The 27479-nt window shown below is 51.8% G+C and overlaps 1 protein-coding gene across 2 annotated transcripts in view; it reads right to left on the minus strand.

Moving 5' to 3' along the window:
• Nucleotides 1–27479, minus strand: part of ASB2 (ankyrin repeat and SOCS box containing 2) — a 48228-nt gene that overhangs the window by 16986 nt on the left and 3763 nt on the right. The window contains exons 2-6 of one of the 2 annotated variants that reach the window (XM_069560030.1): nucleotides 17124–17400; nucleotides 8654–8752; nucleotides 5025–5191; nucleotides 4017–4172; nucleotides 1528–1773 (exon numbers count right to left, since the gene is read on the minus strand). In XM_069560030.1, the coding sequence (XP_069416131.1) occupies nucleotides 1528–1773; nucleotides 4017–4172; nucleotides 5025–5191; nucleotides 8654–8752; nucleotides 17124–17329 (874 nt within the window). In that variant the 5' untranslated portion in view covers nucleotides 17330–17400. Of the gene's footprint in view, nucleotides 1–1527; nucleotides 1774–4016; nucleotides 4173–5024; nucleotides 5192–7382; nucleotides 7645–8653; nucleotides 8753–17123; nucleotides 17401–27479 lie in introns of those variants that run through there. The other variant, XM_069560031.1, reaches the window with a different exon arrangement.

Here is a 27479-nt window from a genome sequence, read left to right on the forward strand (position 1 = left end):
AAGCCTGGACCCCCGCCAGCAAAGCCGCCTGCTCACACAAGAAAAATATTTAGATTTGCAAATGGACTCAGCCCTCAACGGGAACAGACTCTGACTCAGGGTGTCAGCAGGAGAGCTGGGCAGATGTTCAGTGCTAGCCTGCTCCTCTCACCCGCGGAGCGCCTGGCCCTTTGTCCAGCCTCCTTGCCTGGCTCCCAGGACCCTGCCTGTGCTCTTTCGCCTCTGGCTGGTCAGTCCAGATTTGTCCCCAGTGGCAAGGATGTGCCCTGGGTCTGTTTTCCCAACAGCTTGGGCACGTGCTGAGTAAATGGATGCTTATTCAGGCCAAGTCCCAGGATGGAAATTCTCGAGCCCTGGGGCGGGGTGGTGGAGTGCAAAGAGCATGCAGTTTGGGGTCAGATGATGGCAGTCAGAATCCAGGCTCCGATTGTGACTGACCATTTAATCTCTCTGAGCCTCAGTCTCCTCCACTCCCTGCCTCCTAGACTACAGAGAAAACCCCTCGGGCCTATGCTGTGTTCCTGCTTAGTGCAGGGCCTGTCACGCAGCAGGTCCTTGAAAGCTTCTCCCAGCTCAGCCCCCAGGTCTGGCTTGCTTCTGGTGTCTGGTTCTCTAGCGGAAAGGTCATTTCCACAGGAGTGAGAAGAGAGATCAAAAGAGTTCTTGGGGAAAATCAGAATATTATGATCTTTTTAACCAAAAGAATGTCTGCCATCATCTCAGAGTCTTCTGTTACTGGGAAGTAATAATCCGGGCAATACTATTTTATTTTATCCCATTAAGTGAACAAAGATTTTTAAGAGGCAAAGAGTACAAAGACCAGGGTCTAAATCCAAGTTCTGCCACGAATTTGTTGTGTGACTTTGGACAAATCACGTTCCCATCCTTGCCCTTGGTTTCATCACCTATAAAGTGAGTTGCTGTTCTTTAATAACAAAGTTGTGTCTGACTCTTTTGTGACCCCATAGACTGTAGCCTGCCAGGTTCCTCTGTCCATGGGATTTTCAAGCAAGAATACTAGAGTGGGTTGTCATTTCCTTCTTCATATAAAGCGAGGAGGTGACCTAAATGTTGTCTGAAGTTCCTTCTGGCCCTGAAGGGTGATGTGATGGAAAGAGAAGTTGTTGAGGTGCTGGGAGGCTAAGATTCTGGCTAGTCCATAAGTAATTTGCTGCGTGACTATTGATAGATAAGTCACTTCCTCTTTCTAGGCCTCAGATTCCTCATTTGTAAAATGAGGATGTTGGACTAGGTGAGAGAAGGCTAACATGGGGCAGGTGTACCACACCCCTCCAAGGGTGTTCCTAATTGCAGGCGTCACTGGTGGATCTCAACTTGTTTCCAGCTGAGCCTAGGCACAACCTCAGAGTCCTTCTTAACACAGCAGTCCCGGAAGATGCTGTCACTCAATCAGAGTATGTCCATAGATGACACCTAAACTTGCTTTCCCTTAGAGTTAATCTGAGGTCCTTCTCAGCTGTGCTTCTTGGGAACTTCATGACCCAGGCAGGGACCCTTACTACTCACCGTGTTTGGCCAGGAATCTCAGTGCCTCCAGCTGCCCACTCTGGGCAGCCACGAACAAGGGGGTGATGCCATAGGCATTCTTGGCTTCCACCTTGGCGCCTCCGCTCACCAGGATCTCCATGACCTCCAGGTCATTGCGAGCCACAGACTCGTGCAGAGCCGTCCAGCCTCTGTTACAGCGGTGGTTGGTGTCCGCCTTGTACTGCACCAGAATCCTCACTGCCTCCACATTCTTGCGCTCACAGGCTGTGCCCAGCAAGAAGCAAGATGGTCAGCGGGGCCCCTGGCAGGACCTGGGCAGCCACGCCTTCATTCATTCATTTGTCTATCCAACCATTCATTCATCAGCCAGAAGTGAATTCATGCAACAAATATCTTCTGAGTCTCCACTAAGTTCCAGTCCCTTCACTAAACCTAGGATATACAACTATAGTAATAGTAATTAGCAATAATATCCTGATGTGTGTATAGCACTGGTTATGCGCCTATACTCTATTCTAAGCACTTCACGTGGTTAATTTAGTTCTCCCAAACACCCTTAAAGGATGCTGTGTTGTCCCTTTTCACAGAGGAGGACAGTGAGGCACAGAGAAGTTAAGTGACTTGCCCAGGGTCACACAGTAAGTGACAGAACTGGGATTCAAATCCAGGTAGTCAGGTCTGGAGTCTCTGTCCCCTGGAAGGTTCCAGAAGGCCCCTAACTCATCTCCCTTTCCGGTGTTACCTGTTTCAGTCCTCCATGAGGCCAGAAGAAGAGGAGGGCAGTGTCACATTCCCGCTCAAAACACTTCCTCAAAGGCTGCTCAGTTAAAATTTGTCTTCTGAGTGCAGCTCATCAAGTCTTTCTCAACCTGCTCAAACCTCCCTTTTAAGCCTTATCTGGCTCTGGACTCTAAATGTACCCTTAGTGCTGGCAGAGCTGTTCCAAGGGAGACCGAGAACTTGTCCAAATTAACCACCCCTGGAAACTTCTCTGAGTCAGTTAGGGAGGTGGGGAGACGGAAGAGGGGCTTCCTAGGTGGCTCAGTGATAAAGAATCTGCCCGCAAATGCAGGAGACACAGGTTCGATCCCTGGGTTGGGAAGATTCCCTGAAGTAGGGGATGGCAACCCATTCCAGTGTTCTTGCCTGGGAAATCCCATGGGTAGAGGAGCCTGGTGGGTTACAGTCTGTGGGGTGGCAAAGAATCAGACACGACTGAGAGACTGAACGTGCATGCACATGAAGGAAGAGGGGCTGCCTGTGTAGCATTTCAAACAGGACCCCAAGACCTCACGGCTTCTCTAAGCCTTGGGCTCTTTCACCTGTAAAGCACAGGTAACGAAACCTTCCTGAGAGGATGCTGTGGGAGAATGGAGTGGGGCAAGGTACAAAGGCTCTAGGGTGGAGCTTGTGCAGGATCAGGGTTCAGGCTTCAGCTGTGAGTCATTCAGCATCTTGGGAGCCCTTTCTGGGACAGCTGGGGCTCTGGGTGATGGCTCCAGTGCCCGGGGGACATGAGTTCTAGGGAAGACACCTCCGCTGCAGGTCTGCAGTGGATCCAGTTCCTGCTGCCGATGGGATATTCCAGGTTTTAGAGACCAGACACACGGGAAATTGGGAATTTCTGTCGTTTTTCAAAGTGTAGAGGCCCTGTGCTTTTTGCAAGACCTGGAGCTGATTGTTTACATGCATAGGCATGGACTAGACATCACTAGAGCGTGATGCTGGCATCCAGCCCTCAGAGTTAGATCCCAGGTCTGCCCTTCCTGGCCGTGTGATCCTGGGTGCCTCCCGTCTGCTCTCTATGCCTTAAGGCCTCATCTGTAAACTGGGGAAGCTAGCGGTGCTTGCTTCATATGTGGATGGATGTGAGGGTTAGAAAAAAGAACAGAGCCTGGTGTATAGTAAACACTTGATAATTGCCAGCTGTTATGATTACTCGGATTTTGACTCTGGGCACTGCTAGGGCAGCTGGTGACTGTCCTTGGATGACATATTGAGTAAGTTGGAGGTTTTCATTTTCTCAAAAATCCTGGAGCAACAAATTCCCTCTCATGCCTCTTCACTTTTGCCTATGCCGTTCCCTTTGCTCATCCAGCTGGTGAGTCCCTCCTGTTCAGGCTCAGCTCTGGGACCCCCTCCTGTGAGGGTGCCCTCTCCCACATCCTGGTCCCTCCCCCATGCTCCCTTGTGTCAAGCTCTTTGGTGCCAGTGGCTGACAGAATCAATGTATATCACCTGTGAGTCACACGGACGATCACACGGGCACGGGCCATGTCTTTTCATCTCTGAGTCCTCAGTGTGCCAGGCCCATGGGAGAACTTGGGAAATATTGCCTGAATACGGGCACGAATGAGTGGTTCAGGTATGTAAGTTATACACCTGAATGAGGCTGTGCCATCACAGTAGACCCCACAGTAGGTGGGGAGGGTTGTACACTTTGCAAGCAAATCCTCCTGATACGCCTCTGGACCTTTCCTGGGGGAAGCCCACGCCCCTGGGCTCACCTTTGTAGAGCGGTGTCTCTCGGGACTTGTTGGAGATGTCGGGCTCGGCGCCAGCCTGGAGCAGGAATTGGAGGCAGTCCACGTGTCCCCTGCAGGTCGCCAGGTAAAGGGCCGTTTCCTCCTGCAGGGTGCGCTGGTCGATGACTGCCGGGTACGCTGTGGAGGACAGACCAGGAAATTCATGAAGGAGGAAGATACCCATCTGTCCCTCCAACACAGAGTTGGTCCCGATTCCCTCCCATTCTGAGGACAGACACCTGTGGCCTCCGCCTGAATTTACCAACCAGACTGCCTTCTTCCTCTTGGTCCTGGATTCAGCCACTTACAACAGGGCTGTTTCAGCTTCCTGGTCATATTAATCCAGCTCAGATGCCACCTCCTCTGGGAAGCCTTCCCTGATTGAACCCCCTCCTTCTCTGAACCCAGCCTTCCCTCACACTCCCACCAGCCACTGCCGCTCTTTCTGCTCTGGCGTGTGATGGGCTGCCTGGGGTCCCTTTCTGGATCCCTGAGGGCAGAGATAGATCCTGCTTGCAGGTGTTCCCCACCCTCATCTAGCCTGGGGGGAGGTCAAGTCTCCAGAGAGGAGGCATGAGTTGCCCAGCATCTCACAGCTGTTGGAGATGGCCTTGGCAGGGCACAGACACAGCTGTGGTATTTTCCACACCAGATCAACCCTGGAACATTCTGGGACAAGCTGGCACTCTCAGAAGTCAGCCCTCCCTCAGTCCTCTTCTAGGAAATAGACTCTCCTGTCCTGGAGGGCTGGAGAGGTGGCAGGATGGGGTGGAGGGGACCCACCTCATCATGGGAGGGCGGAGTTGGGGAGACAGGGGACACGTCACTTCCTCCCTTCCAACGTGCTGACTTTAACTCTGCAAGGCGGGGTGGTACCTTGGCCTTGCCCCCGGTCACCACGCTTGTTGTGGGCCAAAGCTCCAGAAGGAAAGTGCCACCACCCATGGGTCCCAATCCCACCTGTGGCCGCAGCCCAACCCGCCGCCTCACCTCGGTGCAGGGCCTTCAGGCAGTTCAGCTGGCCGTAGTAGGCTGCCTCGTGCAGCGGCAGCCAGCCCTCCTTGTTGGGTTCTGAGAGGTTCTTGCCCGCCTTGATCATAGCCGTCAAGGCCTCTTCATCGCCTTCCTTGACGGCCTTTAGCACGGGGTCCACGGGCCTGTAAGAGCAAGGGGCGGGTCATTCCTCAGGACCGGGGCGGACGGAGGCAGGGCCAGGAGCGGGGTTGGCCGTGGGATCACACAGCCCTGCTTGTCCCCGCTGCTCTGGGACAGGTGCTCAGCCCCTGCAGCCGTGTCCTCTCGATGAGGAGAATAATCCTTCCTAACCCCCACAGGCGAGCCCTGGGAAGCCTGCCCTGACCTCAGGCCTGACCTTGGCCCTCCAGCTCTCAGCCCCATCACAGCTTCCTTGGCCTGCCTGCCCGTGTCAGCCTCTCGCTGCCTCCGGTCATAAGCCATCGACTCATCACCTGTGTTTACATGTCTTTGATCATTCGCCCACCATCTGTCTGTCTCCTTCACTGGACTGTGAGCTTCAAGACCATAGGGCCTGTGTCTTTCTTTTATCCCTCATGATTTGATTCCCAGGGCCCAGCTCAGTGGCTGGTCCTTAACAGGTGTTTAATAAATATTTGCTGCTTGAAAGAAAGAGCGAGAAAGAACATAGAAGGAAGGGAGGGAGAGAGGAAGAAGAATTCAGAATTTTAAGAACCGTAACAGGGAATTCTCTAGGGCCCAGTGGTTAGTGCTCCGCCCTTCCACTGCAAGGGGCACAGGTTCAATCCTTGTTCAGGGAACTAAAATCTCACATACCTTGCCACCAAGCAAACAAACAAAAAACCAAACCAACCAAACAGACCCCAAATTCTTTCACTCCTTCACCTCTTCTATTTCCCAAAAGACAGTTTCTTCCCTGTTAGAATTTTTATTGTTTCTTTGGGAATTTTATTTGCATCTCTTTCAAAACAACTTTGCAATGATTTCCTTTGAGCATTTGGAGGCATGAAAGTGAAAGTCGCTCAGTCGTGTCCGACTCTTTGTGATCCTATGGATCACATAGCCCATGGAATTCTCCAAGCCAGAATACTGGTGTGGGTCCCCTTATTCTTCTCCAAGGGATCTTCCCAACCCAGGGATCAAACCCAGGTCTCTCTCACTGCAGGCAGATTCTTTACCAGCTGAGCCACAAGGGAAGCCCAAGAATACTGGAGTGGGTAGCCTATCCTTTCTCCAGGGAATCTTCCCAACCCAGGTATCGAACCGGGGTCTCCTGCATTGCAGGCAGATTCTTTATCAACTGGCTATCAGGGAATCCCTATTTGGAGGCAAATCAATCTATGAAAATAAATATGCGGGCTCTGGATCAGGCCTCGCCTGTGTTCCATACCCTTGTGAGCCCCTTGAACTTGGAGCGTTTCCACGTCTTTACCTCTGAGTTGGGCACCACAGGGGGAAACTCTACAAGAAACACAGCAAGCTCATTCACCTTCACAGATGGAAACCAAGGGTCCCTTTTACAAGGAGCTCCTTGGTGGCCAACAGAGAATTAGGGCGCCCCTCTGTCCCTGCAGCTTTCAGTGCCTGGCTCTGCTGCACCAAGACCATCGTACCAGAGGATTCGGGCATCCAGCGCTGGCCTCCAAAGTGATGGGCGGCCAGCCCCATGGGAGTTTTAATGATAGTTAAACACCTTCCCTGCACATAGCGCTCCAGAGTGTACCAAATGCCTCCACCTCAGGGCCTATTTGTGCTGAGATGGAAGCACAGACCCTTCAGAGTGGGACTATTCACAGTGAGTATCTCTCTGGGGTCTGCCCAACCCTTTTCCTTACTCCAGATCCTCCTCACCCCTAGAACTTTTAGCTGCTACAAGATTTAAATGCCTGGAGGACTAATACATCTGAAGCCTTCACAATTTAAAACTCGTCAACGTCAAAAAGATTCCAGGGCTAAGGTGAAAGGTAATTGCTTAGCTTGACTCATCCAAGCCACTTCACTTGTTCATTCATTCATTCATCCATTCTCGGAGCTGACTTCCTCCATCCTTAGAGAGCCAGTGAGGGCCGCGACTGCTATGGTTCCACCCTTGGGAAACATGCTGCATGAATGTCCCTATCTCCCTGATGGAGGAGGTGAGACCAGAGGCCAGCCTGGTCCCAGGACCCTCATCCCTGTCAGGGGCCTGGATAGGCCCGGAACGTCTGCAGGACCAGCCCCTTCACCCTCCCAGCTGCTTCCTGCAGCGAGAGCAGCACTTCCTCCCGGCTCTCAGCCTCTCTGGTTATTAATAGCTTCAGAGCACAGATGCTGGTTAAGTTACAGATCCAGCAAGGACGATGGGTAACTGACCAGATAAGCCCTGGAGTCCCCATCAACGCCATCACTGCCACCTTGACGAGCTCCTCCTACGAGCGGCCAGAGCAGCCCCTGTTGGTGTCAGGAAAGGCCCCGGTGGGGTAGGTGTCCCGTCTCCCCCGGAAGGTCTCCTGTGGGACCCGGCTGAAGTGGAAAGGATGAGGGCTGGCTGTTTTTGTGGCCTCGGTGGTGTGTAGTGTCATGAGAATGCTCTCAGGATCTGCCGTCCAGCTTGGGTCTTGTCCAGCTGTGGTGTAAGGACCCTGGAGCACTCAGGCACACACACCGCTGGCTTGTCTGTGAGCTCAGCCAAAGTGCCCGCCTCGAGGGTGGGGGGAGCTGTTGGGGTGTTAGACCATCAGAGACTAAGAAGCCACACAGGACCCTGGAGGCCACTCTGTCCTAACACAGGACGGAGACTCAGAGAGGGACAGCAACTCGTGGACAGTCGCGCAGGAAGTGGCAGGAACGCAGAGACCAGACGATCAAAATCCTACCTGCAGCACCAAGGAGGAGGTGGGATGGCAGGGCTTGCGAAGGGCTGAGAAGAAGAAGTAAAGCATTGGCCAATCGCCTCCTCCTCACAACGTAACTGATCCAGGATACAGGGGCTCCAGCAATGGGACCCCTCTTTGTCTTTTAGCTGCTTCTAGGGTCTATGTCGGGGAGCAGAGACAGAACTCGCATAGAGCTATTTTCAAGGACACACCTAGCCCAGATCCTAGTACTAGGCAAAGATAGCCCCTCCTGTGGCTCGGATTGTTTCTCCGTTTTAACACCTGGCGCTTAATAAATAAAAGCAACAAAGCAAAACCGAACTTGTGGGTGTGGGCTTTGTGGATGTGCTCAGACAGACCCATGCTGATGACAGGGGGAAAGTGAGACAGACAAGCAGCAGATACATCAGCCTCAGCTCTGAGCCTCTGGGGTCCTGGGGCTGTCTCCCCAGTCTCCCTCTCACTGGGTCCCCAGGTTCAGAGCCCTGTGGGGTGACTCCAGTACACAGGGCCCATTTGAGGGGGCGGCACACCAAGGGGATAATCACAAGCTCAGCCTGGCTGGCAGGTCTTTGAGGATAGAGTCTGTGACCACCAAGCCTGGGTTGACTGGAGCCTCTGAGTCTCAGGGGGACATACCTGGAAGAGGTGTGTGTCTGGGAGGAGGGGGTCCCATCCTGGGGCCAGTGGGCCTGCCCTCCACCCCCAACCCCAGTCTGGAGGAGAGTGAGCTTGGATGGTCTGGGGGCCACGGCGGGGGGCACTTACGCCAGCTGGGAGGACTTGCTGCGGTTGTATTTCTGCATAACCTCCTGGAACAGGCCCCTGGGGGCTGAGGTCGGGGCGCTCTCAGGAGACACAGCGGACCTGGAGGGTGCAGGGCAGGAGTGAAAGAGGGAAAAGTATTCCGTGTATGAGAAGCGGGTCATGGCTGGAGGCAGGAACGGGGATGGAGGGAGAGCGAGGGGGAGACTGACAGACAGACACAGGGCTCTGAACCAAAGCAGATGGCCGGGTCCTCCCTGTGTCTGGACGCAGCTGCTGTGTCTCCAGATTATTTTTGGCCCTTGGAGGAAGCCCTGGGAGATTTAAATGACCATATAAGACAACAATGAGGTTAACCTCACCCCACGCCCCAGGTCCCCCCTCCCCAGCCAACCACGCGGGAGGCAGATATGAAGCAAGGTGACATTCTTCACCCAGAAGATGTGAGAAGTAGTCAGTGGCAGGTCCCAGGATGAAAAGCGCTCAGTTTTGGGGTGGGCTGGGCTGGGTCCCAACAAGAGATGGACAAGAAATTCACTGGGGTGGGGGATGAGGAGAGCAAAGCTGGGGCGCCAAGCCAGGTCAGCACCCCACCCCCACCTCACCGGCTCCTCATTAGAGGGTCCTGCCATCCCAGGGTTAGAACAAACAGTGCAGAGGGCACATCAGAAGGATGCATGAGGGTCCCGAGAGCCAGGGCTTGGAGTCAGACTGACATGGGTTCAAATCCAGCTCTGGCACTTCCTGGCTATGTGACCTTGAACAGGTGCCCCTTCTCTGGGATTCAGGCTGGTGAGGCCTGAGTGCGTGAACGGTGTAAAGGGCTTATCAGAGGGCCAGGCACAGGGCTCGACACGTGTCCACCATTGATCATATCACGTTTTCGTCTCTCTGGGCTCCGTTTTCCCACCCCCCACCCCGGGCTGTTGTAAGGACAGGAGGGTCAAAAGGAGGGGTGGTGGCCTCTGTACAGATCTGAACTGGTTGGAGCTGGCATGGGAACAGGGCTTGCTGGCCCCTCTTCCAGCAGATTGGGGGCCCTGGGGCCATGGACACCCCAGAGGACCCAGTCTGGTCTCCTGCGCTCCTCTTGGGGTGCCTTGAAGGATTGGGGAGGATGCTGGTACAGGTGACCAGCCCCCTGTGGGCCACGGAGGTGCTGGAACTGTAGGCCCTGCAGATTTTGTGGGCACCCTCAGCCAGGTGGGGACACGGGGAAGGGTGAGGAGCAGAGAGATGGGCAGGACGCCAGCACCTGTCCTGCGTGGTTCATCACTGCAGCACGGTCATCACTTCCCGCCTTCCTTCTCCTCGACCTGTTCCTGAGCACCACGAGGCCGAGTGTGATGCCACGAATGCTAGAGTGGGTGCCGATGCCACTGCTTTGTCTAGACATGGAGGCTGAGGCTCCAAGAAGTGAGAAACTGCCCCAGGCCCACATGCAGCTGCGAAGTCGCTGCCTGCCTGTCCGTGGAGCTCTGATGATGGGCTCTATTCCCCAGAGGCTTGGTCTCTCCCTCTCTCCCACCCCTTTAGCCCCTCTCCGGCCCTTAGTCCACCACACTGACAGGCCCTGCGACTGGGAACAAGCCCCCACCCCTCCGTGCCTCAGTTTCCTCTTTTGCAAAATGAGGAGGCGGGACCAGACTGGGGGTCCCCTCGCTGGTGTGGTGGTTGTGGAGCTTTCACTGCAGTGAGCTCACGTGGAAATTCAGGAGGTCATACACATCTAAGGCCATGTCCTGGGGAGGGGGCTCAGAGCCTGGGCCTGCCAGGGTCCTCTCCCCCAGCCCCAAGAGCTGCTGCTTCAGTGTCACTGCTGCACTTGCTGTGTGTATATGCGCTCAGTTGCTCAGTCGTGTCTGACTCTTTGCAACCCTGTGGACTGTAGCCCGCCAGGCTTCTCTGTCCAAGGGGATTCTCCAGGCAAGAATACTGGAGTGGGTTGCCTTTTCCGCCTCCAGGGAATCTTCCCGACTCACGGATCAAGTTCGAGTCTCCTGTGTTGGCAGGTATATTCTTTACTCCTGGCCCTGAAAAGGGGAGACTTCTGGGCACAGCGGCAGTCCCCAGCCCGGGGGTCATGACAAAGCCCTGGGCTTCTACATCTGCAAGGTCCTGGGGACCCAGTCATTCTCATCATGGGTCCACGTGTGGCCTCATCACTTTTTGCTGTTAGACTGATTCTAGCCAGGTAAAAAGCATTGATAGCAGCCCACTCTCACCCTGAAATGAGGACATTTCACTGATGGCATAAAAGTAACAGCAAGAAAGGGACAGTGAGGCTGGTGGGGGTGGTAGTGAGGTGGTGACGGTGACTTTCCCTCATGAAGTCTCAGGGCAGCACCTTCTTTCCATCCTCCCGGCTCCCTGGATGGAGGCAGGGGGCAGATTGCTCCCACAGGTGGAGGAGGAAACAGACAGACCAGGCTTGTTTCAAGGAGACCTTCCCAGCTCCTGCTGGTCCCACACCGTGCACTAGGCCCCAGGCAGTGCAGATTGTTGATGTGATCCTCAAGATGTTCAGAGACCTACAGTGTTGGGGGGCCAGGACACCCACCACCACCAGACTGCAGGGGAGGGCCTGGGAGAGAGGCCGGAGGATTAGCTCTGGGAGCTCTGAAATCAGGCATTAACTGGGCTGGAGGGGCAGATAGAGTGAGTGCTCAGAGCTGGAAAGCATGTGGGGCCCCCAACTGGGTTCCGTGTTCTTTCTGCTCAAGCCTGCCGACCCCACTTCCCCTCAGGTCTGGAGCAGGGAAATTCCCAGCAAAGAAAACCACCAGGGCTGAGTCATCCGAGGTGAGAGGGACCTGGCAGGATGTGGGCACAGGTCATGACCTGGAAGGGGCCCAGGAAGGGTCCCCCGTCCTCTGTGTGGGCGGGCAGGTCGGGGTTGGGGTGTGTCCGCATAGCCAGGTCCCTGTCCTGGAATCCAGCCCATCCCGATCCTGGCTTCAGACACGGGTCAGACTCGGTGAGAGTGGGGAACCAGGCAGTGATGACAAGGTCCCCTAATTTCTCAGTGAGTCCTGTCGGAGTTTACAAGACGCTCGGGCCAGTCCCAGGAAGGGTGTTAATTTGGCCTGGACCTGGGTGAACGCAGGTGTCAAGTAGGCATCTTAATGGCAGAGGGAGCTGATAACAAGACTCTTCCCTGTGCCTGCCACCCTACCAAGCAGTGTCTGATACCTGCTCTCTCATCTGGTCCTTACACGAACCCTGTGTCCAGCACAGGTGTCACGAGTACAGGGTCTGGCACACAGTCAAGTGTTAGTCACTTAGTCGTGTCTCACTCTTTGCAAACCCGAGGACTGTAGCCTGCCAGTCTCCTCTGTCCGTGGGATTCTCCAGGCAAGAATACTGGTGTGGGTAGCCATTCCCTTCCACAGAGGATCTTCCTGACCCAGGGATCGAACCTGAGTCTCCTGCATTGCAGGCAGATTCTCTACTGTTTGAGCCCCCAGGGAAGTACACAGTAGGTGCTTGATAAATTTCAATGAATATTACAAAACAAGCAAACGAAAACCTTTGAAAGGGTAATGCCCTCTATGGCAGTCTTGGTGGTGTGTGGTTATAGGCCAAGACCTCAGATTCCTGGAGAGCCAGCCCTCTGTACTCATGGTTAGAGAGAGGGAGAGCTCACATGAGCCCACTACCTCCATGCCCAGGCTGCCCATGAGCTCTGTCCCCTCTCATCCACTGGCCAACTCATCCTTTCTGGGCTGGCCAGAGAGGACTCACAGGTAGAGGAGAATGCGAGTTCCGATGGCAGCAACTTCTGCCTTCCCATCGAAGGCTAAGATTCACTGAGAGCTTGCTGTGTACTGAGTCTTATGATAGGCATGTGGCACAAACTACTTCATTTCATCCTCTAGACCACTTTGTGAAGGCGATGTAATTGGCTCCCTTTTGCAGATGAGGAAACTAAGGCTCAGAGGTTCACTTCCTCTAGCCTGTTTGATGAACTCCTATTCATCTTGCAAAGCCCACCTCCTAGACTAAGAAATAAATCAACTCTTCCTGTGTCCTCTGACACTGAAGCAAGCCTCTTTGCTGCATCCATCCTATGCGATCATTGTATACCTCTGAGCCTTGCCCTCGTTAGACTGCAAGCTTAGGGAAAGCAGGGACCAGGCCTGATTCACATACAAGTGCCAAGAATGAAGCTGGAACATCATAATTGTACAGTAAAAGTGGCCTCTTTGAATTGTTTGCAGCTGTGCATACATCAGCTCAAGCAAGTTCCTGCCTCATGCTTTCATCTTCTCAGAAATGTAACCTTAAATAAAATGCAGAAGTTTGAAAACTGGAAGACCCAGCCTTCTAGACCCATTTGAACTGGTTCATATCGGTAACCCTGGACTCCCTGCTTCATGAGAGCATGAATCCTGTTTTTTTATTGGATAGGAAGTTCGTCTTCCATTCAGAGAGTCCTCAGTGGGCCAAGGTTTGGCAAATGATAGTCATATATACTCAAGCCAAATCCTTTACCTTGGGTTCAGGAATCAGGGTTCAACCCTTTACCCTCTGGTAGAGGAGAAGCAAATTGGAAAATGACTTTAAGAGGGAATATTATATTTTCTCTGAAATGCTGAGCTGGCTTTCATTTCTAGGATCCCAAAGCGCCAGTTGACCTTTATGTCCTCATTTGTCGTTTTGGTCACAAGCAGGTAACAATAAATTGTGTTTCTAGAGAATTTTCAGAGAAGGCATTGGCACCCCCCTCCAGTACTCTTGCCTGGAGAATCCCATGGATGGAGGAGCCTGGTAGGCTGCAGTCCATGGAGTTGCTAAGAGTCAGACACGACTGAGCGACTTCACTTTCATTTTTCACTTTCATGCATTGGAGAAGGAAATGGCAACCCACTCCAGTGTTCTTGCCTGGAGAATCCCAGGGATGAGGGAGCCTGATGGGCTGCTGTCTATGGGGTCGATACAGTCGGACACGACTGACGCGACATAGCAGCAGTAGCAGCAGAGAATTTTATTGGATTCAAAGTACACTGATTTGCATAACAACATTCACTGGGCATCTATAGTGATCCAGGCTCTTTGCCAGGCACTCACTGGAAAAGAGTCTGGTGCTGGGAGGGATTAGGGGCAGGAGGAGAAGGGGACGACAGAGGATGAGATGGCTGGATGGCATCACCGACTCGATGGACTGAGTGAACTCCGGGAGTTGGTGATGGACAGGGAGGCCTGGCGTGCTGCGATTCATGGGGTCGCAAAGAGCCGGACATGACTGAGCGACTGAACTGAACTGAACTGAGGATACAAAAGTGAGTAATATCTGTTCCCTGTCCCCAAGGAGGTCACACAGTGTCACTGGGGACACTCTCAGGAGGCCAGATAATGACACAAAAGCTTGTCCAGGAAACGGAGGCTGTCATGAGATGAGCAGTCAGGGTACACAGGGAGGAAGTGGGGGGAAGTCGTTCAGGCGGCAGGATGTTGCGGGGGACTTCAACACCTACCTCATCTGATTTGCTTTTCGTAAGAAAAGGTGCCAGGTGAGCCTAGGCAAGTTTTGTTATTACCATTTTAGGGATAAGGCTGCTGGGGCTCAGAAAAGTCAAGTCACTTGCCTGAGGTCACACAGCCACTAGTGACAGAGGGAAGACCCACTGTACACCCCCTTCCCTTTCTGGTCTAATCAGCCACCGCCTCACTCGGGTCTGCATTCACCCATTCATCCGCCTACAAAGAGCTCTGCGGTGTTGCCACAGATCAGGCCCCATGTGCTAGACATGGGGCCTCACAGAAAGGAAGACGAGTGAGGCTCCAGCCTTCATGGAGTTCACAGGTGAACGGCAGAAATAAAAAGATAGAAGCTGTAAGTCATTGTCAGGGCAGCGAAGTAAGCAGCCAGGAAAGTAAGAATGCAACCTGCTTGATCGGGGAGCCTGCTCAGAGATGGAGAGAGGCTGGCCACGGGGAGCCTCTGAGGGCCTGTGTGATGCCCGCCTTCTAGACTGCTGTGGGTGCACTTAGGTGGACACTGTGATATTCGGGGATAAATGTGCTCAACGACTCTCTTGGGCCCTATACTTACTCTCAGGCTGTGTCTGAATGCAAGTTCATATGTCTCTTGTGGGGGTGGGACCCTAAATCTCAGTGGGGAGGAGGCCCTTGGAAGTGGAGGAGGAACAGGAAACAGAGGCCTCTGTAGCATCAGCACAGCCGGCTAAGTGTCTGAAACTCAGGGCGGGTCAGACCTTGGTTTGGGTCCTGGCCCTGCGGAGCGCCTGCGTTGTCACATGTAAACCAGATCCTGAGACATCCACCTTCCGTGGCTTCTCTCAGGGTCAGGCGAATGCTTGTGGGCTGAGCTTGCAGGGCAGGAGAGGAGAATTTCATTAAAAATCCCATGAAAGGGACTTGCTTTCCCAGCAGCTCTGCCTCCTTTCAGAGACAAAAGGGCAGAACAGAACCCAGGTGGCTGCAGGTCACCTCCAGGGTGCGGAGAGGCAGGCTCAGTCCTCCTGCCCTGCACGACTCTGCCTGGGTCTTAGGTGAGGACCACGTGGCCCCACAGAAGCCCTTTCCCTGCTGTGTGAGAGGTTTTTCTCAGGATAAATGTTTACACCCCATGGTGGACCTCTACTTTCTACCCTGAGAAGAAGGAGGAGGTCAAGGCCCAGTGCTAATATTTTCAAGGGTCCCCAGGACTCCTGGGGGGTGGTTCCCACACTGGGGAGAAGGCTGCAGAGGTGGCCCCAGGATACATGGTTTGAGCTGCAGCTAGGATGATGGGAGGATGCTTTTCTATCTGATCCCCCTGAGGAAGAGGAACCTGTGGTCTGACTTAGGGTGAACCAGCCAGAACAGGAACCAGGGCTTCTAGAACATGAGCTACCACGATCTTGGCTTTGGACTTCTGCATTTCAGATTGAGTCCCAGAATGGGACTTCCTTATGCACAGCTCAGTAACTTGGAGCCTTCATCTGAGGAGGTTATCTGCCTGCCCCTTTAGGGAATGGATGCCTGAGTGGTGGGCATCCCAGGCCTTTGCTCAGCCTGCCTGGCAGAAGTGGTCTAGTCTCCGAAGGGCCAAAGTCACCCTTTGATCAGGGGACAGGGTCAAGGTGTACCATCACCCACCTTCATCCCTATCCACTGGTTCTGGGCATCAGAAAGTCTGTTTATTGTTGCTGCTGTTATTACTATTATTGTTTGAGGTTCAGAGAGGTTAAGTGACTTGCCCGAGGTCACACAGGAAGTCAACTGGCTGTTGAAGACAATAAGACTTGAGGCCTATGACTCAAGGTAACACCCACACAACTGTTATATCACTTCCTACTCCCATGGAGAATGGACACATGAATACGTATGGCTGAGTCCCTTCGCTGTTCACCTGAAACTATCACAACTATATCCCAATTGTTAATCGGCTATACCCCATTATAAAATATTTCTGGTGTTAAAAAATAATAATAATAATAAAATTTTAAAGAATTCCTGCAAATACACACTTGTCTTGGACTCCATGCTGAGCAAAAGCATTTTTTAAAATGAATATGCTTCTTCTCTAAAAGCATTATAAGATCCAGTGCCATTTTAAGATCCCAATTGCCTCCCTGCCTCTCATCTCCTATGAAGGGGGTAGGTGTCTAGACCTGCCTCTGGACATGCTACATGTCCAGCATGTAGCCACACACGGCTACTGAGCCCTTGAGATGTGGCTAGTCTGAATTGAGATGGGCTGTGAATGCAAAATGCACACTGACTCCCAGAGACTTGATAGGAAAGGGAATGTAAATATCTCATTCGTAAGCTTCATATTAATGACACTTGGAAATGATAATATTTTAGATACAAGTTAATTTCATCTGTTTCTCATTACTTTTTAGTGTAGCTCTTGGGATATTTAAATTGCACCTGTGAAATTACAGTTGAGGCCCACACCATAATTCTACTGATGCAAACTGGCGCTGCTGTAGATGGTCTGGCTAATGGGATGATGAGGTCATACCGAGATGGGGGAGCCAGAACGGAAGGCAAGATAGCTTTGCCAGGCAAATATTCCTGCTTCTCAGACATGTATTTCCAGGGAGACAGCATAGATAGGGTTGTAAACTCTGGCCAGATTCAGCACCTCAGTTCCACTGCATCCAATCATAAAGCCAGTGATACGAGACTAAGCTATGGGCTTTGGAACCAGACAGGTCAATGTCTGCAACACAGTCTGCCAGCTGTGTGACCCTGCACTAGTTACTCAGCCCTGAGCTTCAGTTTCCTCATCTGTAAAATAGGAATATAGCATAGAGATTCCTAGAAGGTCCTTAAGAGGATAAAATGAGGCAAAGTGCGTATAGCACCCAGGGCAGTGCCTGGCACCTTCAGAGCTCAGTAAGCTTAGATAACAACTGTAAGTCATTACAGTGTGAAAATACAGCTTAGAGACCAGGCGACTTTGGTCTTGGGTTAACAGTGTTTGGGATCTGCACCCAATTGGATGCCCCTTGCTCACCTGGTCCATGGATAGAAGTGGGCGGGTTCACGGTTGACGCGTGTGGGCACAGTGGTCTCAGTGGTGGCTGGGCCCCGAGTCTTGTCAGCCAGGCTCTGCTCAATGGCCATCTGGACAAGCTCGTCCTCACTCAGGCTGCTGTACAGGTTGTATTCCTCTTGCCCAATGGCACGTGATCTGCCCCGAGCACTGATCTCCGTGGCCATCCTCTTCCACCCCTCACCTCCACCTCCAGAAGACACTCAGCAGGGAGGAGCCAGCATCAAACCAGAAAACTCTGTGAGAAGATCAAAGCCATCCTGGTAACTAAGAGTTTGGAAAACAGCTGTGTTTATACACAGGGAAGGCTACGCTTGTAGCAATCATACAATCATGTTTCATCCTTTCGCTTTGTCATATGATCTACCCAATCACCCATTCATCTGTACATCCATCCATCCATCCACTCATCAGTCTGCCAGCCTGACTATCCATCTAACCAACCACCCACCTGTCCAATTATTCATCCTCTCTCGCATCTAGCTGTCCACTTATCCACTCATTTATCCATTCGCCCTCCCATTCGTTCACCTCACCATCCATTTGCCCAACCCTCTAATAATGTATCCATCCAACCATCCATGCTCCTACCCAACCACTCATCCGTCTATCCAACCATCCAGTCATTCACCCGTCTCTCCACTATTTAACCTCTGATGTATTTGTCTGTCCCCCGCCCAGTCATTTATCCACTCAGCCACCTATACATCTATGTATTCAACCAACCATCCACTCATCCACAGTTTATTTTTCCATCCCAGACAGCCTATCTATGCATGCATGCATGTATCATTAATTGAGAGATTATTTGCTGAGCACTCTTCTAAGCATTGGTGACATAACGATGCCAACAGACAGAATCCCTGCCGTCAAGGCACTTACACAACTGTGCTCACATTCCTTCCTTCCAGTTATCCACAACACCTTGTTCCCCACTTCTCTGCCCTGTCCTAGAGTTGAAATTATTAGAGATGAATCATATGCTGTAGTTAAAAATCAGTTGTTAAAATCACTTGCCATGTTGATTCCAGGGACTGTCTTCTCAAAAAAAAAAAAAAAAAAGCCTAAAGGTGAAATGGACTTTGCTTGAGTCAACTGCTTTAAGGAAATGAGGCCAAATCACCTAAGCCTGACTTTTGTTTTGACTGGCTGACATGCAGTGTGACTCTAGGTCAGTGCTTCTGAGCCTTGATTGAAGATTAGAGTCATATAAGGTCTTTTCAAAAAATATGCAAAATACCAGGGCTGTAATTTGGTTTGCTCAGCAAATATTCACCTTCCTCTTCCCCTTGGAGGCAGATTGTTCCCCTGTCCTTCCCCACGGAGATTGGGCTTGGCCTTGTAACTTGCTCTGGCAATGAACGTTGGTGGACATGATAAAGCAGCCAGTTGGCGTGCGCGTGTGCAGTGACACTCACTCCTCTGCCAGCTCCAGGACCGCCCCCCGCCCCGGAGCCATTGCCCTTTAGCTGGGCCCCAGAGTGAACCCACTTGGAGCAGCCTTAGCCCAACCCGCATAGAGGAGCTGTGTCCAGTGGGCCTGCAGCTTGAAGCTGAGTAGCCCAGCCTGGCCTGGCCTAGACTAGCCCATGGACCTGCAGACACAGAACACCAGAATAAACTCTTTTTTTTTTTTTCTTGTTTTGGTTGCACCACATAACTTGTGGGATCTGAGTTCCCTAACCAGAAATTGAACCCCTGCCCTCTGCATTAAGATCATGGAGTCCTAACCACTGGGCCACCAGGGAATTCCTGAGAATGAATTCTTATTGGGGGTGCTGTGTTATGTAGGATTCTTGTGGCTCTAGATAACTGATACTCAAAAGACTATGCCAGGCACTTCACAAAGAAAGCAGCTAAATGGCCAACCACCAAAGGTAAGGGCGCTTCACTTCCTAAGTATTTGGGGAGAATGTAAATTAAGACTCTGATGGAATACCGCTATATACCCACCAGAATGGCTCAAGAGAAGAAAATGGGAAATGATGAGGGTTAGAGAGGATGTGGAACAACCAGAATGTTCCCTACTCCTGGCAGGAGTGTCAAAATGGGATGGCATTTGCTAATGCTGAGCATATTTATTTCCTTTGACCCTCAAATCCCCACTCCAGGCTCTATGTCCGAGACTTGTATACAAAATGGCAAGTTCAAGAATATCCATAGCAGCACTGTTCATAATAACCCCCATGGAAACTCCCCAAATGTCTATCACCATTTGAATGGATTACTGCATTATGGTATATTCACGTGATAGATAGTATACATCATTGAAATACTCAAATCGCCACTATACGCAATAACAGGATGAGTCTCATGAGCCAAACTGAGCAAAAGAAACCAGACAATAAAGAATATACAGACACCATTCAATCTGTATCAAGCTCAAGAACAGGCAAGGAGAGTGGTTACCTTTAGGAGTTAGCAAACTGAGAGGGACCATGAAGGGGGCCAGTCACACGGTATTTTTTTAAGATTTTTTCTTTGATGAGGACCATTTAAAAAGTCTTTATTGAGTTTGTTACAATTTTGCTTCTGTTTTATGTTTTGGCTTTTTGGCCCTGAGGCATGTGGGATCTTAGTTCCCTGACCAGGGATCGAACCTGCACCCCCTGCATTGGATGGGGAAGTCCTAACCACTGGACTGCCTGGAAAGTCCCCTGTATTTCTTGATCTAAGTGGTTTACTATTGGTTGGTTCCCTTTAAATCCTTGGAGCCATTCAAGTGATCTGTATGCTTCTCTGTGAGTACATTATACCACAATAATATATCTACTTTAAAAGTATATAAAATTGATTCTCTATAAAGGATTGTGTTTGGGCCCCATCTCAGACCCATTACGTCAGAATCTCTGGATTCTGGTGTGTGGCCTGGGTATCACACTTCTTCTGAGAGCTCCACAGGGGACTGGGAACCATCACTTGGCAGAATGACCGGTCATAAAGCACAAGTGGGGCAGGGGAGGACCGCCCGGGGTGGAGGAGGGGCAAGGGATGAGGACACGGGCTGAGTCCTTGGTAGATATTCTTCTCATGACTGTTACCGGGGCTTACCTGGTAGCTCGGTGGTAAAGAATCTGCCTGCCAATGCAGGAGACTGGATTTAATCCCTGACCTGGGATGATCCTCTGGAGAAGGAAATGGCAACCCACTCCAGTATTCTTGCCTGGGAAATCCCATGCACAGAGGAGCCTGGAAGGCTACAGACCATGGGGTCCCAAAGACTCAGACATGACTTAGCGACTGAACACACACCCCCACCCCCACCCCCCCACACACAATTACTGTCACGGCCCTAAGAGTAACAACTGTTGGCCTAGAAAGTTCTGCCTGATCTCCTACCTCTACCGTTATTATTTTGCAGCAGCAACAACATCGGTTTTGCTTATTGTATAAATAGCTCAAGACTGGGATCAAGAGACTTGGGTTCATTTCCCAGCTCAGCCATAAGCATCTTCCTCTCTTGGGCCCTTGGTTTTTCCATCTGTTAAATGGCGGGATGGACTAGATCCTGCCCTCTGTCACCGGCACCATGTAGCCAGGTGGTCCCCACAGCCACCTGGGCCAGACCCTGCTTCTCACACCTCCTTCGCTACCCTGTGCCTAAGGTCCCTGCCTTGGCTTTTCCAGGCCTGGAGTCCAGCTCTACTCCTGACTTGGAACAAGGCAGAGACTCAATACCTGTGGTGCTACCCTGACCGGAAGTGCTGACGCCCAGTGCCTGGCCATTAATGTTTTGATGCCTCCACCTGAGGACATCCCTCTGCTCCAGGCCAGTGGCAAGGGGAAGAGCACCGGACTTAGAGTCAGAGACCCGGGTTATAGTCTCCAAGTTGATGCTCAAGTGCTGTGTGACCTCAGCCACATCCCTGTCCCTCTCTGGGCCTCAGTTTTCCCATTGCAAAAGGAGGGTTCTGGCTAGAAGGTTTCCAGGGCTCTTCCTGTTCTAAACTTTCTGCAACTCATTGAGATGTTTGGTCAGCTCTGTGCTAGTGAAGCCCAAACTCTCTGTCCCTGGGGGTCCCTATGGCCATGTCAACAGATTCTCCATCGTTATGGAGCTTGCTGCTGCTGCTGCTAAGTCGCTTCAGTCGTGTCTGACTCTGTGTGACTCCAGAGACGGCAGCCCACCAGGCTCCCCCATCCCTGGGATTCTCCAGGCAGGGGGAGTAGGGACCCAGGTAGGAATAGAAGGATCTCAGATCTGAGAGTCAGGAACTCTAGGTCTAGTTTCAATTCTGCAACTCACTAGCTTTGTGACCTTGGTCAAGTCACTTCCCCTTCTGGGCTTCAGCTCTTTTATCAGTAAAAATGGGAATGAGACAACCCACTTCACCACGCTGGGGAAGCCATACCTACGGTGGGTAGGTGCGGGCAGCGGGGAGGAGACCCCTCCAGTCCTTCACCCCAAGATAGCCATTGGCTCTGCAGCCTGGTATGGGTGGTTCAGAGGCACCTGGACAGCACCCAGCTCCAGCAAGCACCCCTTCCCTGACCAGATTTCTAGGAAGGCGAGGGCAGCTAGGTGATGCCATCTCCTGCAGCTAATGCCAGACTCCCCAACCCCCCATCCCCCACCCCCATGGGTGAGACGCATCCAGAGACTTTCCCTTTTATCATTTATCTCATGGCATTGCCCTGACAACAGCCCTAGAAAGTAAGAACGTTTTTTGTTGAATTAACTTACTAAATCTTCTGCATCCTTGAGCCTTCCACAAGGACTTGACGTCCCTAGGTACTTGATACCCACACATGGGTGTGATGGATGAAGCAATTATGATTCAGAAAGGGGAAGGGAAAGGTTTGCATGAGGACAGGCAGCTGGAACATAGGGCTTTGGAGCCCAAGCTTCCTACCTCAAATCCAGTGCTCCTTCTGGGAATTTCAGGAACATGGATCAAGGTAAGCAGCACTTATGGGGTTCTGAGCAGGCAGGGGTAATACTGCCATCTTCCTCCAGCCTGGCACCTGCACAGTGGGCATGATGTCAGGCTCTCAGCCCATGCAGGGGAAGTTTCCCAAATGGGAGTTGACCTTGAAGGTTCTTGAAGAAGAGCTTCCCTGTCTTTGGTGTGGGACCTGACATCTCTTGATTTTCCCATTGAGATCCTCAGTCTGTGTGCGGCCACAGCACCCTGAACAAGCCCAATCTCGTCTGATCTTGGCCTGGTTAGTACTTGGTTGGGAGATCCTCAGCCTTGAGTAAGTCCCCCACCTTTAGAAGCCTCATGTGCAAAAACGGAGACACTGGTAAGGACTGTTGTGAGGAGGTGGTGGCAGCATTAAGAGGGCGCAGGTGTAGTGGGCCTAGCACTGGACCTAGCCATTGGTGTGGCAGCCTGCGATGCCCGGTTGCTTCCCCATCACTGGGCTTCCCCATCACAGGCTAGGGCTGCTGCCAAGGGCACGGGGGTGTCTCCTCGAGGTGAATGGGACTCCTCAGCCTTAGCCTGAGGGGCTGTTAGGGAACAGCCTCTGGGGACACTGGCTGGGTTCAAATCACAGCTTTGCCGGTTATTAGCTATGTGACCCTTAGAAGTTTAGTTTCTCTACCTGTTTAGTTCAGTTCAATTCAGTTCAGTCGCTCAGTCGTGTCCAACTCTTTGTGACCCCATGGATTGCAGCACACCAGGCCTCCCTGTCCATCACCAACTCCCGGAGTTTACTCAAACTCATATCCATTGAGTTGGTGATGCCATCCAACCATCTCATCCTCTGTCGTCCCCTTCTCCTCCCACCTTCAATCTTTCCCAGCATCAGGGTCTTTTCCAATGAGTCAGTTCAGGTGGCCAAAGTATTGGAGTTTCAGCTTCAGCATCAGTACTTCCAATGAATATTCAGGACTGATTTCCTTTAGAATGGACTGGTTGGATCTCCTTTCAGTCTAAAGGACTCTCAAGAGTCTTCTCCAACACCACAGTTCAAAAGCATCAATTCTTTGGCACTCAGCTTTCTTTATAATCCGACTCTCACATCCATACATGACTACTGGCAAAACCATAGCCTTGACTAGATGGACCTTTGTTGGCAAAGTAATGTCTCTGCTTTTAAATGTGAGGTCTAGGTTGGTCATAACTTTTCTTCCAAGGAGCAAGTGTCTTTTAAATTCATGGCTGCAGTCACCATCTACAGTGATTTTGGAGCCCGCCAAAATAAAGTCAGCCACTGTTTCCCCATCTGTTTGCCATGAAGTGATGGGACCGGATGCCATGATCTTAGTTTTCTGAATGTTGAGTTTTAAGCCAACTTTTTCACTCTCCTCTTTCACTTTCATCAAGAGGCTCTTCAGTTCTTCTTTGCTTTCTGCCATGAGGGTGGTGTCCCTACTTCATGGCAGAGCGACGGTGGGGTGAGGAGGTGAGATCCTGGGTGATGCCCTTCCCCTCTCTTGTCCTCAGCTTCTCCTCATCTTCCTGCTGCTCAGCCTGATTTCTGAGGCTTCGGCTTGGCGGCTGGGCCACCTTCTGGGCCTGAGTCCAGGAAAGAGGCTGGCGGTCTCACAGGACCCTCTGGGAGGCTGATTGAGATAAAAATAGCCCTTTCCCAGGGAAAGTGAGAGTGCAGTGGGCCCTGCCAGTCAAGCTAGGGGCCTGCAGAGGGAGCAGTGTTTTAGCATGGCCCATCCAAAACCAGCTTGGAATAGGGGAGACCAAGGCTTCCAGGGCCCCTCTTTCCCTCCTTTGTGGGTCCCCAAACATTGGCTCCAGGGGAACCCCCACCTCTCCCAGGTGGCATCTGTAAAATGGGGGTAACAGTCGCTGTTAACACAGTGAAGCACTCAGCACAATGCCTGACCCATCCACAGTTGGTGCTCTTCCAAGCTGGGCCTCAGTTTCTACACCTGTAAAATGGGCATAGAAACCTGGGCCCTTGCAAGACTGAAGTGAAGATTAAATAATAGCATTTGAAAAGTGGTTCTTCTTCCTCTGGTTCCTTCCCCTCCCCCCAAATCCAGGCTCCCTGACAGCCAGGGTCTGACTGGGAGCTGGCAGGGGCCTGGGTTCCCACAGATGGGGTGGTGTTTTTGTGGCTGTTTGGGGTGGGAAGAGTGGCTTCTTGATGTCTTAACAGAAATTGGGGCTGGGAGTATGGCTGGGAGTGTCGGGGACAGGAAAGGGCCTGGCAGTCATCTTCCAGGGCACAGAGCTCCATTCTGCTGGGGACCTGAGTCAGAGGTAAGAGCCCAGATAAGCCACTTCCAGCCCTCCGCTCATCTGCCTTCCCTTTGCTTCCTCGTCCACTCACTATCTGTCCCAGATGCCTTCCTGCGGCTTCTCCACCAGGAAGCCTCCCCGATCTGATGGCTGAGAAGCCCTGAGCTGCCTCAAGGGCACTCCTCCTCTCCTAGTACTTTGACTGCTCTCTGTGGGCCTGGCTCCCTGGGGAGTCCAGAGGCATCCACAGAGCAGGGCCGTGTCACATTCGTGCCATAACCCAAGGACCTAACCCAAGGCCAGGTACACAGTAGGTACTTAATAAACGTTAGACAGGCAGGTGAATGAATGATTGGGTCAAACCTTGGAAGCACAGCTATGAGAAGACCCTGCTTTTGGTAGAGAGTATGACCGCAGATGTCTGACTGCCCAGGTTCAAAGCCGACTCTGCCACCAGCTGGCCGTGTTATGGGAAGCAGGCTGTTCCCACCCCTTCTGCCTCACTTTGCCCTTCTGTAATATGGAGACATAGTAGCATCTGGTCTACAGAGGTACAGTCAGATGAAACAAGGTGGCATGTATAAACATGGGGCAGGCCGCTTAGCACGTGGCCAGTGGCCCAGGAAAACCTGCTAACACTAGTCCATGCTCCTGAGATGCTCTGATTCTCTGCTCTGACTCATTCCTGCCAGGATGCTGTCACCCAGAACTCCTTCCCGGCTGGCAGTTTTCGTGTGAGCCGCTTTCCCCTCAGCTGTGATCAGGAGGGGCGTTAGTCCAGGCAGCCCCGCGGGACCCTGTTGGGCGGGCCCGGGGGTGAGTAACAAGCTCAGAGCTTGGGAAGGAGGGAGATCGTCACGCCCTCCCCAAGCCCAGCCTGGGTGCAGGATGGATTCTGCCCACCACTTCCAAATCCCTCGCTCCCCAGGGCCCCTCCCGCTGCCTCCTCCCTTCCTGCATACACAACCTGCTGTCCTGGGAACTTTGGAAGGACCCACAGCCCGTCCCACTGCTTCTAATCCTGGGTTTGAATTCGTGTGTGAGGTGACCGCCTATAAACAATAGAGGGTGTCTAGTGAGCACTTATTTCCTGGAATAGGCCTGGCACGTAGTAAGGGCTGGATGAGTGTTTCAGGCAGGGTCGACTTCTGTGTTTTAGGTATGAGTGTGGACTGTCTGAGTCAGCTCTTATGCCAAGCGCTGTGTTTCAGACAGTGCAGCAAGCACTGGGAGAACCACAGCCCTAATGCTTCCCCTTGCAGTTAATTTACACTCTCCTGAACATTGTCTGCTTGAGCCACGTGGTAGATCTATGAGGAGGGTGTTGTTTTTCCCATTCTACAGATGAGGAAACTGAGGCAACAGCAGGGCAAAATTGACAAAGCAGAGACTAGAGGCTACATCTTCTGACTTCACACCTAGTCCTCATCCCATGTAACCAACAGATTTTAGTCATTTTGTAAGCTTTGAATAAAAGGCCAGGTTAAACTGAAGACTATATATATAAAAACACACGCACATAGACGTATACATTCAAAGGGCGCTTTCTTGGCTCAGATGACAGAGTATGGCTGCAGTGCAGAAGACCTGAGTTCAATTCCTGGGTCAGAAAGATCCCCTGGAGGAGGAAATGGCAACCCAGTCCAGTATTCTTGCCTGGAGAATCCCATGGACAGAGGAGCCTGGCGGGCTACAGTCCATGAGGTCGCAAAGAGTCAGACACCACTGAGCAACGAACACTTTCACTTTCATATACTAATATATTATAAATGTATATACATCCATGTTATATAAGCATATAATTGTCTACTGATGTATTCCAGGGCCTCCCAAACATGCCATGGCAGTCTGAGGGAGTCCTAACCTCTGACTGCTTGGTGAGCCTGGGGCCATATGAGGAAGTGAGGGATTGGCCTGGACTGTTTCTTGGCCCCCAGGGTTCCCAACCCCATTCCTTGTGAAGCCCAGTAAGTTTATGAAGCTTAATCTTTCTGATCTGCTGTTGCCCCAGATCCGGAGGGGTCCTGGGAAATCTGAGGAAACACTTCTAGCTGGAGACTCCTGTTTGTAAAACATTAAAGCATCTCTCGCTTTCCTGGGTCCTAAGGCTTTAAAAGCTAAACCATAGAGAAGGCTGGGGCTCGTAGTACTATGTATAAAACAGATGAACAAGGACCTTCTGTATAGCACAGGGAACTGTATTTAATATCTTGTAACGACCTATAAATGAAAGACTCTGAAACAGAATACATACATCAGGCTAACCAAAGAGTTCGTTTGGATTTTTCTGTAAGATGTTATGGAAAAACTCTACTGAACTTTCTGGTCAACCCAATATACGTGTATAACTGAATCACTTTGTTGTATACTTGAAACATCATAAATCAACTACACTCTAACAAAAAAAAAAAAAAAAGCCAGTGCTGTGGGTCCCTGCACAATTTCCTGGACAATTTCACATACTGCACCTTTTGACTTCTCAAGACCCCTGCACTGGGGGAGGATTCTTCCCATTGCCCAGATGGGGAGACTGAGACCCAGATAGTAAGTGGTAGAGAGTCCCCCTAGTCCTGTTTTCATCAGACTCTCTGACACTGAACGCTTAGGGCAATGGGCAGGGGTTAGTCTGGAAGTCTCTGCTAAGGGCTGACCTGGCCTTGCAGGAAGGAGAAGTGGAATTGGGGCCATCTTGCTTGGCCCCCAGAGGGGCCCGGGTTAGAGCCCCAGGGTGGGCCTTTGCAACCGGCAGTGCTGACAAGCCTCTGGCTGCTGACGTCTGGGGCCTCACAGCTGTTAGGATTTGAGCCTTTGTTCAGACTCTAAAGCTCTAAAGCCCCCCCCCCCCGCCCCAGCTCTTCTGATCTCAGAAACTTTGATGCTGGTGACAGACACACTGCCGGCTTCCCTCGGGATCTAGGACTCTAGATTTCTGAGGCTGCACGAGTGTTGTTGGAGGTTACTGAGCTGACCTGTTACTGAGTAACCCTGTTGAAGGTTATCTGACCACTGCTGACCCATAGCCCAGGAGGGAAACTGAGGCCCAGAGATAGGGTGCAATGGGCCCAAGTCACCGAGGGAGGAGGTGACGAACAGGGATTTGAACCTGCCCAAAGCTACATCTGCTCCCACACCACCACACCCCCAGGCCCTCTGTGCCCAGTGTACG

The sequence above is a fragment of the Ovis canadensis genome, chromosome 18, assembly GCF_042477335.2.
Source record: "Ovis canadensis isolate MfBH-ARS-UI-01 breed Bighorn chromosome 18, ARS-UI_OviCan_v2, whole genome shotgun sequence".
Taxonomy (NCBI): domain Eukaryota; kingdom Metazoa; phylum Chordata; class Mammalia; order Artiodactyla; family Bovidae; genus Ovis; species Ovis canadensis.